This window comes from Scomber scombrus, chromosome 7 (assembly GCF_963691925.1).
Source record: "Scomber scombrus chromosome 7, fScoSco1.1, whole genome shotgun sequence".
Taxonomy (NCBI): Eukaryota; Metazoa; Chordata; class Actinopteri; order Scombriformes; family Scombridae; genus Scomber; species Scomber scombrus.
In genome coordinates, this window is record NC_084976.1 from 12,691,620 (window position 1) to 12,708,241 (window position 16,622).

Genomic DNA, 16,622 nt, shown 5'->3' on the forward strand with positions numbered 1-16,622 from the left:
GGGACACACAAAGGGTCATAGGAGGACTGAAAGATGGACCCCCAAAATAATTGTGAAAATTGCTTTTTTTTAGAGGGCAATCATTATAAATATTTACGAGGCTACAATAACGAAGAACATGGTGTCATTTTTTTCTATCTTCTGTGACTCGCACAGACTAACAAGGAGGAAGTTGGGATATAAACAACAGAGCAGGAGTGCGCTTAACAGCTTGGGAAAGGGAACACACACACACACACACACACACACACACACACAAAGACACACATACACACAGTGGTGTTTTGGGAGGAAGAACTAAAAGCCAAATGTGAGTCAGAGGACTTACAGCAGTTAAACATTTTAACAGGCACAAGCCGACTCTTGGTGCCTGTGTGTGTGTGAGAGAGACAGCGTGTCGAAAGCTATGCAGACAATAACAAGGCCAGCGAGCCGAGCACATGGTCCTCATCTGAACCTAAGTGCTGCACTGCCACCTATTGACTGAGTATGTAACTGCTCTCCCCTCCCCCACACCATGCTGTACAGAAGAAAAATACAGTAGTACCACACCGTCTTTATGTGAGAGAGAAGAGAAACACAGAGATGGAGTACGGGGCACGTGGGGGGGGGGGACAAAAAAGAAGAAAATATGTCATAAATGGAAAGAGAAGTAAAAAAAGGGGAAGAACAATGTTTCAAGGAGAGAGAGAAACTGAAAATAAGATTCTTAACTGTCGTTCTTTCAGTACCCCAAACTTTAAAATCATTGTTGCTGGACTTCAATCAAAAGCTTTCATCCAAAGACCTAAATGCAATCATCACTACAGTACATCAGTTAGTAATGCCATATATAGTTATTGAACAGCTCACATAGCTGCTCTATACAGTAGTTAAGACTACATATGGAGTAAGTATATTTAGTAGTACAGGAACAAGACAACAGTAAAGAGTACATAGTAGTAAAAGGGTGAACTGCAATATCAGCACTATGATAAAGAGCACATATGTTTGTTCTTATAGCAATAAACAGCAGTAAAACTACATACAGTGCTGGGTATATTGTACATTTAGCAGTATAACAGAATATAGAGCATGTAATAAAATAAATGCTATTTTAATAAATTCGAGCGGAGTGGGGAGAGAGGAAAGGTGTCGACACAAGTTCACAGAGGACAGAGCAGATGGTGTCTGCTGGACTTACACAATCTCTCTCACACACACACACACACACACACACACACACACACACACACACACACACACACACACACACACACACACACACACACACACACACACACACACACACACACACACACACACACACACACACACACACACACACACACACACACACACTGGTGACATAATAGTAGCATGCCAGGTGTGCAGTTGGTGGCCTGCAGTCTGGCATTGACTAGAGTTTGTGTGTCTGTGTGTGTGTGTGTGTGTGTGTGTGTGTGTGTGTGTGTGTGTGTGTGTGTGTGTGTGTGTGTGTGTGTGTGTGTGTGTGCTTGTGTGTATCCCATGCTCTCTTTGTGTGAAAGGGGCCCCCTATTCACTGCTCGCTGCTGCCAGCTTGGCAGTAAATCACAGGACAAGACGGTACACGCGCACACACGCACGTACACTAAACACGCGCACACACACCACCCTCTGTTGTCTTTTTGTCCAGCCTATGAAGAGAATAAAAAGGGGTCAAACAAGAAGACAGAGAAGCAAATGAAGGACGACGATTCTTTAGTTGAACTTTAAAATGAAAAGAAGTAGGAAATATATTAAATATAGTACAAGAACAGAAAAAAAACCTCTCTACTCTTCAGTGACCTAGTGGCTCTTGTCCCAACAATGAGCTAACTCAGACACACACAGACATAAACACACACACACACACATCAGCAGTTTGCGTGCGTGTGTTTTATATTCTTGTGCAAAGTGTGCATGCGTGTGTCCAAAGCCAGACAAGTAGCAGTTACCAAACACAAAAGAGTTTGCTCTGTACTGAACTATAGACAAAAATGACAAACCAATAAAGTATTTACACAGAGATAAAGATCAGACACAAGCAGTAACAGGCAGACAGACACTGAAAATAGGACAAACTGAAGGAAACTCTGCTCTATCTCAGTTGTGGTTACCTTGAACGAGAAACATGACCTGTGTGTAACGGACATTCAATTGCTCCCCAGCAACCGGCCGCAGCAGCTGCACCTACACTGCTGTCCTGTAACTCACTTAAAACAAATCCTGGGAGTTACACTACCTGTTGATGAATATGAAATGGTTCCAACAAGCCAGCGCGTAAAGGAAGACCCGTCAAACAAAGTTCTGAGCAGAGCTGCAACCATTAGTCAGTCGACAGAAAATGAATCGGCAACCACTTAGTTTATCGATTATGTCCACATTATCTGATTCCATCTTCTCTTCTTTCCAGCTGTGAATTTTCTCTGGTTTATTTAGTCTTCTATGACAGTAAATTAAATATCTTTGGGCTGTGGATTGTTGGTTAAGAAGAAAGAAGGCATTTGAGGATGTCACCTTGAGCTGTGAGAGACATTTTCTGACATTTTATAGACCAAATATTCAATCAATCATGAAAATATCTTGACAAATTGATCAGAAATGAAAATAATCATTAGTTGCAGCCCTAGTTGGTGAGCTAAGTGGCTTTCTATGTCCTTTCTGTCATTATATTAAATTAAACGATAGACATCAGATCACAGCAGACATTTTGCCTTGTCGCTGCAGGAAAAGCACATGTGGATCAAATAACTTAAACGATGGCTCTGTTTCATTTAAGAGTCCCAGTAAAATGCTGCCACTGAAGCAGCCTGCACAATACCAGAGCCAGGACGAGAACACTTAGGGGACGCTGTCATGATGGTGTCATTAATTACACCTGTGTTTGACAAGTCAAACGCCTACTTTGAAAAAGGACGTCTGAACATCATTGCACAGTGATTGCACCGATTTCCACTGGGTTTGCCTCATTTGGCTACGAGAAAAAAATTGTATCAGAATAACTGGAAAGATGCTATAATAACCAAAAAACGTGACATACTGCGGTCACTGTTTATTCTAAATGAGTCAGTCATTTCTGTCATTCATTTGTCTCCAACAGATTGTCAATAATCCACGTCTCCCTGCTAAAGTATGGACTTTCCACCCCTGATCCTTTTGGCGACCTGTGTCACTTTGGTTTGTTTTGATCATTCATTTGGAAGGTTAAGTTTGGTTTGTTTTCCATGTGGTAGAAAACCCTTAACCTTTTTAGCCTAGTCCAGGGCTCTACTGAGAATAACTCCCTCCTCCCCCTTTATCTTCAGCACTATTAGTGTCATGCTCAACACAAAAAACTACATAGCCATGAATAAACATGTTAAGTTAAAAATCGTGAGAAGTGCTATCGCTTCTCAATGCCTGGATAGCAGTGACACATGTTTGAACCCCAGTGCATGAGTGTGTAACTCCAGTCTGTTTCAAATTTAATGGCTATGCAGCAGCCAGGTTATGAAAAACTGTTGCTGGAGTTTCAATGATTTCTTAGTACAAAGGCGCACACATGGAGAAACTTTTTGTCTGTATGAAAAATATCAGCAACTTATCGGTCTGGAGGAGATTCAGAAAATCCATTTTTAGCTTCTCCATGAGAGCTTTCCCAGAGGATAATGAATTTGACTGCCTCCACACACACAATTTGTGTTAGTGCTTGCATGCTCAGCAGTTTTCCACATGCTGCTTCCAATAGGCGGCACTTGGTGGTGACTCAACTATGATCAATGTGCTCATATCAATATTTCAGTCTCTCTGCTCATCTGCCTCTGTGGCTCTATTCCCATTCATGCTCGTCTCCCCATCAATAGGAGACAAATTAGAGATGAACTTTCTTTCCTCAATCAATTGTTCCTAAATTAATATGAAGTGTACAATTCCCATTGGCCCATATGCATTTAAAATGTACCTATATGTTCTTCCATATACTACATACTTTTCACAGCTACAACATCCACATGTGGACATCCATGTTGGTGCCATAAATCTGTCAAATAACACTTTGTTCTTTTTGTTTCCTGGATTACCCTACACTCATTACACCGCAGCCTTCCCTCTGCTTCTGTGATGACCCACTCTCCCCACAGGGTTCATTTACCTCTCATGTAATCTAACATAACAGTGTAATTTAAAAGCACCCGGACATCCAACATGGTGGAACCACTGACCCATAGAGGATCATTCCTGGCAAACTTTGGCAGCCTTGTCTGCCCATGTGTCGCATAACGGCAGCAGCAGAGGTAAACAGGAGCTGACACCTGTCACAGATGTTGGAGCTAGCCAGCGAGCTAGCCCACGTAGCTGTCTATCTGTCATATGTTGTCCAGCTGAAGCCAGGAAACCAAGAAGTGTCATTTCTGCTAATATCTGTGTTTGACACTGATGCCATCAGTCGTGTGGAAATGAGAGAAAAGGCAGATGTTATATGTGTATACTGGTGCATATTTCCCATTAATGTATGACATTACCCTAAAAAAGGATATGGTGTCAAATTAAGTTGATATGATGACTCTAAAAATGTGGCTATATTGTCAGTTTCATATGTAAAAATGTAGTTCATGTCTCATGTTGACATGTATATTGTATCTTCAGCAGTTCTGCTTAGAATGGAGCGCATCAAACATTTTTACAAAGCAGAACATTTCACCAGCTGTCAGTTGTAGAAAAAAACGAAACAATTATCAGCAATACGAGGCTGTGAGATGTTGTAGAGCCTATAATTCAAGCTGTGTCGTGATCGCTACAACACATAACACGCACTAATGTAGTGTGTCATGTGGGAGTGATAGCAGTGTCTGTGAATCTATGAACCGTCAGGTCCTGTTTTAGTCAGGGCCATTTCAAAAACGCCCTACTGACAGTTTAAAATGACAAGGCAACAGCCACAGTGGGGGTTTGAAGACCACAACAAAAATAGAGTCCTCTCTTGTTAAGCCGTGTTTCCACTGCATGGTACAGGCTCAGCTCTACCCTCCTGGCTTTTGGTGCCAGGTATTTTTCGGGATTTCATTTTCCACTGCAGATACAGTAGCACCCCCTTAATGTAGTTCAGAGTGTGTACAGTTGTGTTGAGCCGGTGGAAAAGCAGCATGATACAGAGCCCTGGCACATCTGTAATACTGACCCCTTTCCCCTGTCTCATTACTCAGGGGCAACCAACATGTTCACAGGGCAGAGTATCAGCAAATTTCAGAGGTTAAAGCCTTTTTAAATACGTTTTGGATGTTGAATTGAATGTGAGGGCAAACCAGTCAATTTGCAAATACATTATTAATAAAATACATGTAAGTGTATAGCCAGAACAAAAAGCTACATGATCTTGGCTTTAGTAACACAGATGTGATGGGGGGAAAAATATGTATAATAATAACAATGTTACAGTTAAACCTGGTTAGTATTTTCACTGTACTCCTGTACTCAAATCATTATCACTCATCACATGACCTCTGAAAGCAGCATTTGGTGGTATTTATTTTAGTTATTGTTATAGTCACAATTTTAAATGACCTCCTCTCCTATGATGAGCATTTTTGCCTAAAATTGTGTGAGGCCTTGTGTTGGCCCTTAGGTTTTTACAGTCTGTTCATTGCTGTATAGGAACAGGCTTAATGGGAGACAGGCTTGAATACAGGCCTCATATTACGGTCAACCATGTCAGTGCAGCTAATGCACTGACTCGGGGACTAATCTGGGGGTATAAAACAAAAAAAACATCATCAAAAAAGACCCTCACTCACACACAAAAATATGCAACCAATTACAAAACCCATGCTAGTAAGCACAAAACATTTGGGCAATGTAAATGTATTTATGATTAAACTTAAACTCATTATGGCCAAATATTTTGCTTGTGAAGTTTTAAAAAACACTCCTTTTAAGAAATCTTTTATAATGAGCTTTGTGAGCCAGTGGCTAATGATGTTATTTCTAAATTGTATTCTGACAGAGACTGTTGTTGAATATTAATATGCAAGTCCAAAGATGATCTGGCTCCTGATTTCCACTACTATGTATCTCCTAGAATGGGAGAGGCAGACTAAAGGATGACAAAGGATTAAAGATGAAGAGAAGGCTGAAACAGGCCACTGGTGAGAGACATGCAGGTGTAAAGACAGAAGAGCAACAGGATACGGTGAGACATGAGAGGAGGGTTAAGTAAGAGATAAGGATAGAGGCAGCATGAATGTAAAAGTATAGTGGGCTAACCGGGAGAGGATGAAAACAACAGGTGTTAGTTGATTGGCAGACTGCTGGTGGATGAACATTGATTACCTTTTATCTACTATACTCACCTCATAGAGAATACTACCATCTTCAGAATTGCTCAGCCAGAAAAAAGTGATTAAATATCTTTCATCTTCTGGCTGTTTTAAACACACTTACAGATACACACTCCAGTGCCAAAACACAGACCAACCCACACTCAATCACTGTCCCCCAGCATGTCTCCGGCACACAAAAAACTCCACAAGAGCCCCCCTCTCTCCACCCATACGCACACACCCATAACCTTGTCATTTCATATGACATCCCCAGCCTCCATTACCTGCATACATTAACAAACCTCTCTGATGTTAAAAATTATACATTCATACATTTGAATAATTCAGATTATTTTAAAAGCTGTGCACTCACTCACTCTCTCTTTTTTTCCAGATGGAAAGAGAGCTATTTACCTCAAATCGCATTTGAATAAATCCCATAAATCCTTTCAAAGTTCTCTGAGATAAACCAATCAAGTAGCCCCAAAGCTGGATGACTGGCCAATCCAAATTAGCATTCACACTTGCGGCGTTTTTTTCTCTTTTTTTCATATATTCAAAAGACATCAAACAGTAAATCAAATTGTGGGGCCTATTTGGGGGTTCAATTTGTTTGGAGATAAGAAAAAGGTGGCTAATAGAGTGAGAGTGAGAGAGAAAAAGGGGGCACTGCTGCACTGCCATAATGTAATTCCAAACCTAACGACAATATTTGATGGGGTAAACAGTGCGCCTCCAGTTCATAAAGGCAGTAGATTATTCTATTTGTTCAACAAAAGAGAAAATGATTATACATTACGGACTAAATTTACATCAGATGGCCAAAGGGTTTGTGTGGGGGCACAATTATGCCTGAGAAGAAACCTGCTTATCACACTCACCAGTGAGGGCTGTGGGTGTGAGAAACAATTAAAACTTGGTGAAGAATCAGGATGATTTTGCATTAAACATGCATGCATTTATGTGCGTGTGTTAGTGTGGGAAGGTTGAGGTAAAATAAGTAATAAACGGGAAAATAAATATGTGTTTGTCAAATATTTTAAAGATTTACTAACTTAAATACCATTTGATTTCAACTGTATCCACCATAGAGAGTTGTGAATAGATAGTGAAACCTCATCTCACTCCTCTTTCATTGCCCATCTCTATCTCTGCCTTATTCCATCTGTCTTCAAATCATGACAGGCAGTAACCTCCAGCTTCCTCTTTCTGTGTTTTGAAAACAACAACTAACCGTCTCTGACACTCATGTTTCCTGTGTTATAACGGATTACACACACATACTTTTTATCTGACCTCCAAGCTGAAGTTCCTACTTTGTGTTCCAAGCCTAGTGTTAAGCAGTCATAAGTCTATTAAAAGTTTGCATGAACATGCAAATTTTTTGATTACATGTTGGTTTTGTAAATGTGGTTTAATTAATGTATCCATTTATTCATTCATTCAGATAATAAATATCATCTATGCAATCAACGTGCAATCGAAACTGTAACTTTTTACTTGGAATATTATTTGAGCCAGTTTAAAAATGGTAGCAGCTAAGTCAAATGTCAGGATATAATCATTCAGTCATCTGGGCTCTTCCTAAAATATCAGAATGCCCTTCAATATTAATTTCTCTCAAATAAGTGTAAAGGGCAGGTGTATCTTCAACCTGAACTATCCCATATCTCACATGTTCACAAAAACATACACACACCCGCACACACCCCAAGGTCCGAGCAGCTGGTGAGTTTGCCCTTGACTGGCCACCCCCGGGCAGTGCAGCGGCATGGATGCAGCTGTTTTAAAGAGTTCTGGATGGGATTTAGAAAGCCATGTCCTTGTCAAGGGTATATTCTTCTTCTTCTTCTTCTTACTGCACAGATATGAACTGAGGTTGTGAATCCCAGGCTCCTTATTCTCGTCAATGAGATTAGCAGGGTGAGTGCCACTAGCAGAGGGCTCTGGCAAAGAGTTGATCTTTCCCATTCCTATTGCTGCAGTCAAGTAAAACATCTTCCAACGCTCTGTGTTATCTGATAAAAAGAGGACTTGGTGCCAGGTATTCTAACAGTAATGGATTCTTATATCAGATCAGATAACCTGTGAGCAAGACCAAGTCCTCTTTTTACTTTGCAAGCATCAAGGCAGATGAGCAAATTACCATACATCCTGGATCACAGGAGTTTAAACCAATGTGCAGCATCTTTACTTTTGTTACTATTTCAATTTCTTGCTGAGACCTGTCAACACCCCCACACTAATGTTTGCTTTTTTTGGACAGTGTGTAGGTGCCTGTCTTCACGAAGCTTATGGCCACAACAGAAACAGTAACAACATTGTGACAAGAATTCAACCAGATCAAGAAGCTTAGAGAAGATGTGACCGTGGCAGGGTCCTGTGCCACTGTGAATCTGTAAACAACAAAATCCTGATACAGATTTTAGACTCAACACCAGACAAATAACTTCTTTCAATAACTTAAAAGTTTATGCTGATACATGAATCACAAAATGGATAATATGCAGTATACAATAAATTCTCTAAAAGTGGGATTTGAGTTATCAATGCATGGACTTGCCCTTGACTGACCCGCCTGGGGCTGTAATAGAGGCATGGCCTGCTGTGCAGTTGGGGATTCTGGGAGTTTACTCTTAAGGAACAGATGCCAGGGCACAACAGCTGCTCATCTGGCATCAAACTAGAGCCAACTGGCTGGACCCTCTACCCAAGAACAAAAACATCAACATGTGTTACTAAAACCTTCCCCCCTTGATAGGACAGACACACGCACCCAACACACAAACAATATAATACACTAATGTCATGTGATGCGCACACGCACACACACACACACACACACTGAGTTAAATAAATCTGCACACTTAATTGACAACAGCAATTAAAACCATTTTTATTGACACACACACACACACACACACACACACACACGATAATCAACCTAAACACACCCCAGTACACTTATCCAATATCAGCACTTCCAATTCCACAGTGTATAAAGCAAGAGCTACAAATATATTTGTTGGCTGTTTTTGTTTTTGTTTTTTTTTTGTTTTTGCTACTGTGCTGTGACTGTGTGCATGACTGTTTGTTCACATGTGTGAGAAATAATGTACTCACCCTGGAAAGACTGCCTGGCTCTCTCCACCAGCTCTTCTACGGGATAGCTGGCCAGGTCACCTCTGGCGTGCTTGGTCTTACAGTAGGTACATGCATTCAGACACCTAGGCGGACAGAAACACACAATGGTGAGGTGATGAGAGGAAGAGAAAGGGCATGGACACTTTTTTTTTTTTTTACTGTAGACAAAGAGAGGAAAACAGCTTTACTCTACACATGTGCACTTAAGGTTAGATGCCATAAGTCAAAGTTGAAAATGAGGAGGAAAAAAAAGTATATTTTCTTTCATGTGTTAAATGCTAATTAGCAAATATGCGCTATATTTGGGTGCTAAACTGACAGGTTGGGGGGAAAAAAACTAAACTGGGAAATATTTGTATTTACTTTTGATCATTGTTTTTTAATATTTTATGAACAAAGGTTATATATATTTTTACATTTATCTCACAATTGACCATTCCAGCCAATAACAACATCTGTGGATAGGCAAAATGATTTAGAGAGGAAAGTGGGAGAGGAAAGTGGGGAGTCAAAACTCTTTTCTTTCCTAAACTGTTCATAAGGACTCCAGCTAGCTCCAAAATAACCATGGACAGCTGTCTCTCGGAGCGAGGCGAGCAGTGGAAACATTGGACTACATGCATTGTTTTGTTTTACAAAAACAGTGAAGAAGCTTAATTCAAATTGACTGTGAAAGGGGGGTGGGGTAAGACTATGAAGCAGAAAAAAATAAAATACACTCAAAAAGGGAGGAAAACCAGATCCAGATCACACCAGATCCACAGGCACAGTGTGGTATAAACACTGGGGAAGTCTTTGTTTAGGATGAAGGGGGCTTTTCTTTCATAGTTGTCTATGAATCACAACTGAGGAGAAGAAGGAAGGCCACTGTTAAAAGATTTTGTTTTTGTATTTACTCCGTAGTGCTCTATTTCTGACTTCAAATTTGCCACGCTGACTTAAAATATTCACTGTTCTTACCACAGTAGTTTCTTTTTACTCACTACTTCACTGTCGGTTAAATTTCTGGCACAAACATCCAGTAACATAAGTTTGAAACTGTAATTGGTTAAATGTGTGGGATCAATTATTGATTGAAGAAAAAAATAAGACAAAGATGCTTTCTGCATGAAAAAGTGACCTTTGCAATTAAGCTTTCAACATTAGGGCTTCAATTTTTTGTATAATTCAGTCTAGAGTGGCCACACTGCCAGTGCACACTAACAACGATGTAAAGTTCTTCAGCTTAAACCGTCCCTGAAGTGTAATGCAGCATGTCAAATAGTGTTTTCACCACAATAACCCACCCAAAATAACCAAACTGTGACTAATAATGGACCACAGTGCAGCTACTCATGAAGAAAACAACATGACCATCGACTAACACACCAACACTAATGCACGCTTTTGACACAGAATAACCATCAAAAGTTCCAGTTCCTCTCTTGTTCAAATTGGTTGGCTGTGGGATTTATACACTCCACTGCAATGACAAAAACATCTTAGTAATGATTAATACGGGGTAAGGCAGCTAGCGTGAGACTCTAAAATCAAACTGTTGTTGATAATAAGCATAAACCCTGTATTCTATCCATGATAGACTCATGGAGATATAACAGGGATTCCCCTGAAGCCTGTCGACACAACACTCCTGCTTTAACCACTTAGATACAGCAGTTGTCGTGTTTACATCATGTGTTTGTAAGTTGTATCAAGTGGATTCCATACCATGCTAGACGAGCACTCTGCCGAGATTTAACCATTTTTCCAAGTATGTCTGTAACATTGACAGTCTGTGCCAATGTTAAAGCTTAGTGTATTCTCATATTGTCTGCTACACTGTGCAAGTCTGTTGATGTCAATGGATGGTAAAAGGACTTGTTTTCCTTTGCAGCTGTAAAGAGGCTAAAGTGAGGCACTGAAGATCAAGTCAAGAATGGCACTTCATGGAAAAAATGTTCAGAATGTGAAGAGACGTAATGCTCACAGAGAATGTTAAGTCTAAATATGAGAGTGGTATTAAAAAGCTAAGAGTTAGCTAAAAATGTAAAATGTATTCCTCTGTTGACTCAGAGGTTACTTGTAACTACTTGCTCTTCTACAAGTCACAACATATTCATACCAGGGCGATGGTAAATTTGACCACACTCCATTATTGTTGGCTACTAAGCAGATTCATTACAATCACATTACATATCTATGAAAATGTTCGCTGCATTTACCGGATTGTGAAAAACCTTTGTAAGTGCCCACCGAGTTACCTGCAACAATATCTGAATAGTCCCATGAATACAACAAACATGTCTTGAGCACTTTTGACACTGTGGAGAAAAACTGAAAAAATAAAAGAGAATATTGTTATCTTTCCATCTATCCATCCATCTCTCCCACTCAGGGTATTGCTTATCCTAGTTGAGGGCACTAAAGATGGCAGCTAGGTCACAGGACCTAGCTGTGGAGAAAACACAGACAGATGGGACCCTCCATGCCCGCACGCACACATTCATACACCACCAGGGGGTCCATCCATCTTAATGTGATCAGGCCCAGCTGAGTGGATCACACCAACATTAATCTCAAGAGACAGTCAGTGGCCTGTTCTGGGGTCTGTGTGTTTGCATCAATTATGTGTATGTGTGCATGTGGCTGTGTGAGTGTGCTGCAGCATGCTGAACATTTGTCCAGTATCACAACAGCGCATTAGCAGTTTCGACCTCTCCATCAACTTAAACAGACTGCGACAACTAGTCAGCACCCTTAGACTGACATTAAATGAAACCGAGGAGAAGCGTCACTTTCTCATTATAATTGTGTTATCTAGTCCATGCTGTATTCTGTAATTTATTCTCTATTCTGTACACACAGCAGCTATTGCACGTCTGTCCTAGGAGAGGGATCCCTCCTCTGTTGCTCTGCTGATGTTTCTTTCATTTTCCTTCCCCTTAAAAGGGTTTTTTAGGGAGTTTTTCATTATTCAATCAAGGGTCTAAGGAGAGAGGATGCGGTATTGCTGTACAGACTGTAAAGTCCCATGAGCCAAATTTGTGATATTGGGGTATACAAATAAAATTGACTTGAAAATTGACTAATACACACACAAACACACTCTGTATTTAACTTGTGGGCTTGAGTGATTTCATTTAGAATCCCTTTATTTTTTATTGAGGGGAAGGGAAGATTGTAATTACTGTTCAATTTTATTTTATTCTGTCCATCGTCAGAAAGAACTTTTATAAAGTAACTGAATTTTCAAAAAGAAAGTGCTTCCACATTACTGTCACTTTTAATGAGAATCAACTGCTGTTGTTGACAAAATAATCTGCAAATGAAAATACTTCTAGATTTTATTCCAAATATTTCTCCTCTTTATCAAGCCCTCCATTGTTTCGCTGCTCTCTTCCTTCTGTTTCGCCCCAGTTAATTAAACCACAGAGGTAGCTGTTGTACCTGACAACAGTGTAGTTTATCAATGGGTTACAATGAGAGAGGCTACCTCCCCAGTGTGTGTCTGAGTGTGTGTTTGTAAGAGAGAGAGAGAGAGAGAGAGAGAGAGAGAGAGAGAGAGAGAGAGAGAGAGAGAGAGAGAGAGAGAGAGAGAGAGAGAGAGAGAGAGAGAGAGAGAGAGAGAGAGAGAGAGAGAGAGAGAGAGAGAGAGAGAGAGAGAGAGAGAGTCTATTGTGGTACTGTAGCCTTGAAAAGGTAACAAAGAAAGGAAAGCCCTGAGGTTTTTCTATACATTTGTAAACCTCCCTCGACACACACACACACACACACACACACACACACACACACACACACACACACACACACACACACACACACACACACACACACACACACACACACACACACACACACACACACACACACACACACACACACACACACACACACACACACACACACAAATACAGAATAGCTCCCTTTGGAGGGGCTCCCTTGTGCACCATCTTAAAGACACAGACTGGGAGACAGTTGAGCAGGGTAAGGTTTAGGTTTAAGGTCTACACATTAATTAGAAAACGGCTCAATGCATAAACAAACAGGGCCATGTGTATGTGTTCACGGGGGTTCATATTGTAACAGACTGAGGATGCAATTATGAAAACAAAGCTTAAACGGCGAGGGGAAGTCTGAGAGCTTTGCAAATTGTAAAGCAAGATTATTCATTGCACTTATTGTTCAGACTGGGAGAGGGGTGAAGAGGGTATATGAGCAAACAAAATCTTAAAACTGCTATTATGCAAGTGAACAAAGCTTCAAGTCTGTAAGTTTACTGTTGGTGTCATCTCAAAGTCAAAGTGGAGGTTGCAAAATAATGTGAAGTCAAGGAACAAAGAATGCTGACACAATGGAGTAAAGACAGATAAGGACTAATGAATAGAGGATGATTACTTATTCAGAGAAAGGTTGGCAGCTAAACCGCATTTACCCTTGATGCACTGTCATGAGTAAGAACCTGGTTGCATGCAACTTACATGGGAGCTTTATATATACTCTATACACTCTATCTCCTTTATATTTCACACTAGGCCTGAGATGGAGATCACATGAGCAAAGACCCAGAACAAACACTGAACACATACTGTATGTCAAACATATGTTTAAACCATATGTTGAACAAGAAATGTCAAAATGTGTAGATGTCATGATGGTGTGATTGGTGGTGATATAGATCATCTCCATGAACAATGTTAGTATGTCACAACATTACTGGAACAATCTGGATAAGCACACTGCAAAATTAACACAAAATTCCTTGTCTAAACATCCAAAATCCAAACAGAGTTTAGCATTGGGATGTTTAGTAAGTTTTTATAATTGAAATGTTTGTGTGACCCCAATATTTTTTGGTAGCTTTTCAGAAATGGCTTTGATCTGAAACCAATTCTGTCACATTATTTCCCAACTAAACTAATGTATCACATTAAAATCACATAAAACAGCTGACTTGTCATTGACTTGTTTTCTGTCCTGCCAATTTGTGAAACAATACAGACTGAAACATAAACATACAGAAGGTTATCACACCATTATCTCGCATTATAACATAACAACATTGTTTCTGCATTTTTTTGTTTGTTGAATATTTATGTGTATGTGTGTATGTGTATGTGTATGTGTGTGTGTGTGTGTGTGTGTGTGTGTGTGTGTGTGTGTGTGTGTGTGTGTGTGTGTGTGTTTCCTTTCATCTGTGAGTACAAAAGTGTGTGTATGAATGCGTGTCCTAATGCAGCTGGGGCTGGTTCCTCTCAGTGCTCAATCCAGCCTTTGTGCCTGACCTCTTGAGTTCTGTTATTTAGTCTCGTGTTCCCAGTGCTGCTAACTGAAACAGCTCTGTGTGTGTGTGTGTGTGTGTGTGTGTGTGTGTGTGTATGTGTGTGTGTGTGTGTGTGTGTGTGTGTGTGTTTGTGTGTGTGTGTGTGTGTGTGTGTGTGTGTGTGCGCGCTAGAAAAAGTGTCACATGCTGACCTTAGATTCCGGTAACTACTACAGCAGCCTAGCTTGTTGTTTTGACCCGAGAACAGCACATGCATGTGTGTGTATGTGTGTGAAACCACAATCTCATGTCTGCATAGGAACTGTAAGTGTTTTCTCAACTTCTTGTTTTGTCTGTAGAGAGACCTTGAGACACTGTTTTCACTAGATCACTCAGCTTATTGTTACAGGACAAGAATGGCATGATGTTTGTTTATTATTAAATCACCAAGCACGTTGATAAAGTGGAAGCAGTAAAATATCTGATCTAGAGTCAGACTGGCTGGTTAGAGGCTTGGCTAACTGATTAATTCACCTGTTGCCTGCTTGCCTTACTGACTACTTTACCACATAACTGACTGCTTGACTGATGTACTCATTGTTGTCAACCAGTATTTAACAAGCTGACTTCACTGATACACTTAGAAATGACTTCCCTTTTCAGAGCAGACTATGTGTCTGTATGGCCTGCTGAAATTGACTTAATAGTGAATGATTAACCAACTCATTTGACTAGTGACCGACTGCCTGCCCATCTCACTGACCGACTACTTTACTGAGTCACTGGCAAAGTAGGTGAGTGACTGACCAAACCAGGATGTCTTCAGATGTCAGAGAAATAGCTCTGTGGATTATAACCCTTAGGTATTTGCTGACACAGAGAACAACCAAAGCTGTCCCTTAGGGGTGTTGTATGGAGTTTATTGTCTACAGCCCCACAAGGTGCCCTAATCCTAAACAGAGACTCTTGAATCCTCATGGGTGCAAAACTGAAACCATCCCTACTGAAGTCCCTTCACACCAACTAGAGCAATGGACTGTAGTTAGCAAACACATGCACAGGCAAAAAGTACTCTCTTTGCTTAACAATAATCACCTCTGATAATCATGTCAACAAGCTCCCCCAGTCCTATTTTAATCATCTTTAATACATAGCCTATAGACAGAAACCACAAAACACTCAGCAGGTTCCAAATAGTACAAAATGTGGCTGCTACAGCTTTAAATGCAACCAGGAAAATAGAACACATACCTCCACTTTTAGCCTCACCACACTGGTAACAGTTTTGACGTTATGTTACTTATATGTATTGTGCTGCAGAGATATGCATGTAAAGCATGCTAACCAGATAGCTTCAGTCTGCACATTTGTACAGTGAGTCACTGTAGCATCCACTCGGCCCTCAGTCCAACATGAAAGGAAGAAAAAAAGTAGCACTGGCAGTAATAGCAGAGCCATGGTGAATGCTGCTAAAATGTTCGCTGTAAGACTGTTTATATGTCACTTTATTTAGTTTTAATATTTTTTCAGGCAAGAAAATAACCCTGTAGATTCTCTGTAGAAAGTTGCACTGACTTCATCAGAGCAGCTGCCAGCTGCTGCAGATGCTGGCAGGGGAGGCATCAGCTGGTCATGTCAGCTGATCTGATAAACTATACTGGGTTGCACCAGCTATGCTTAAGCCAGCATCATAGCACATGGTAGTAAACTGGATTGATATTGAAATATAGTATCAATAAATTATGTCTCTATTGGATTACTGAGTTGTAAAATGACACGCAATTAATGAAAAAATGGTGAATGAATAATGAAAAAAAACTTTTGCTTGGTGTTTCGAGTTGTGTTGTAACTTCCTGTGTTTCAACCTCTTTCTGATCTGTGGGGGGGGCAACTCTTACACACCGAACCTTTTTTTTGCTGTCAGGGCAACCTGACTCTGGAAT

The 16,622-nt window shown here is 40.4% G+C and overlaps 1 protein-coding gene across 1 annotated transcript in view; it reads right to left on the bottom strand.

Moving 5' to 3' along the window:
* Window positions 1-16,622, bottom strand: part of cdkal1 (CDK5 regulatory subunit associated protein 1-like 1) — a 252,024-nt gene that overhangs the window by 132,389 nt on the left and 103,013 nt on the right. Inside the window, exon 8 of the mRNA XM_062422643.1 lies at window positions 9,420-9,523. Within this exon, the coding sequence (XP_062278627.1) occupies window positions 9,420-9,523 (104 nt within the window). The remainder of the gene's footprint in view (window positions 1-9,419; window positions 9,524-16,622) is intronic.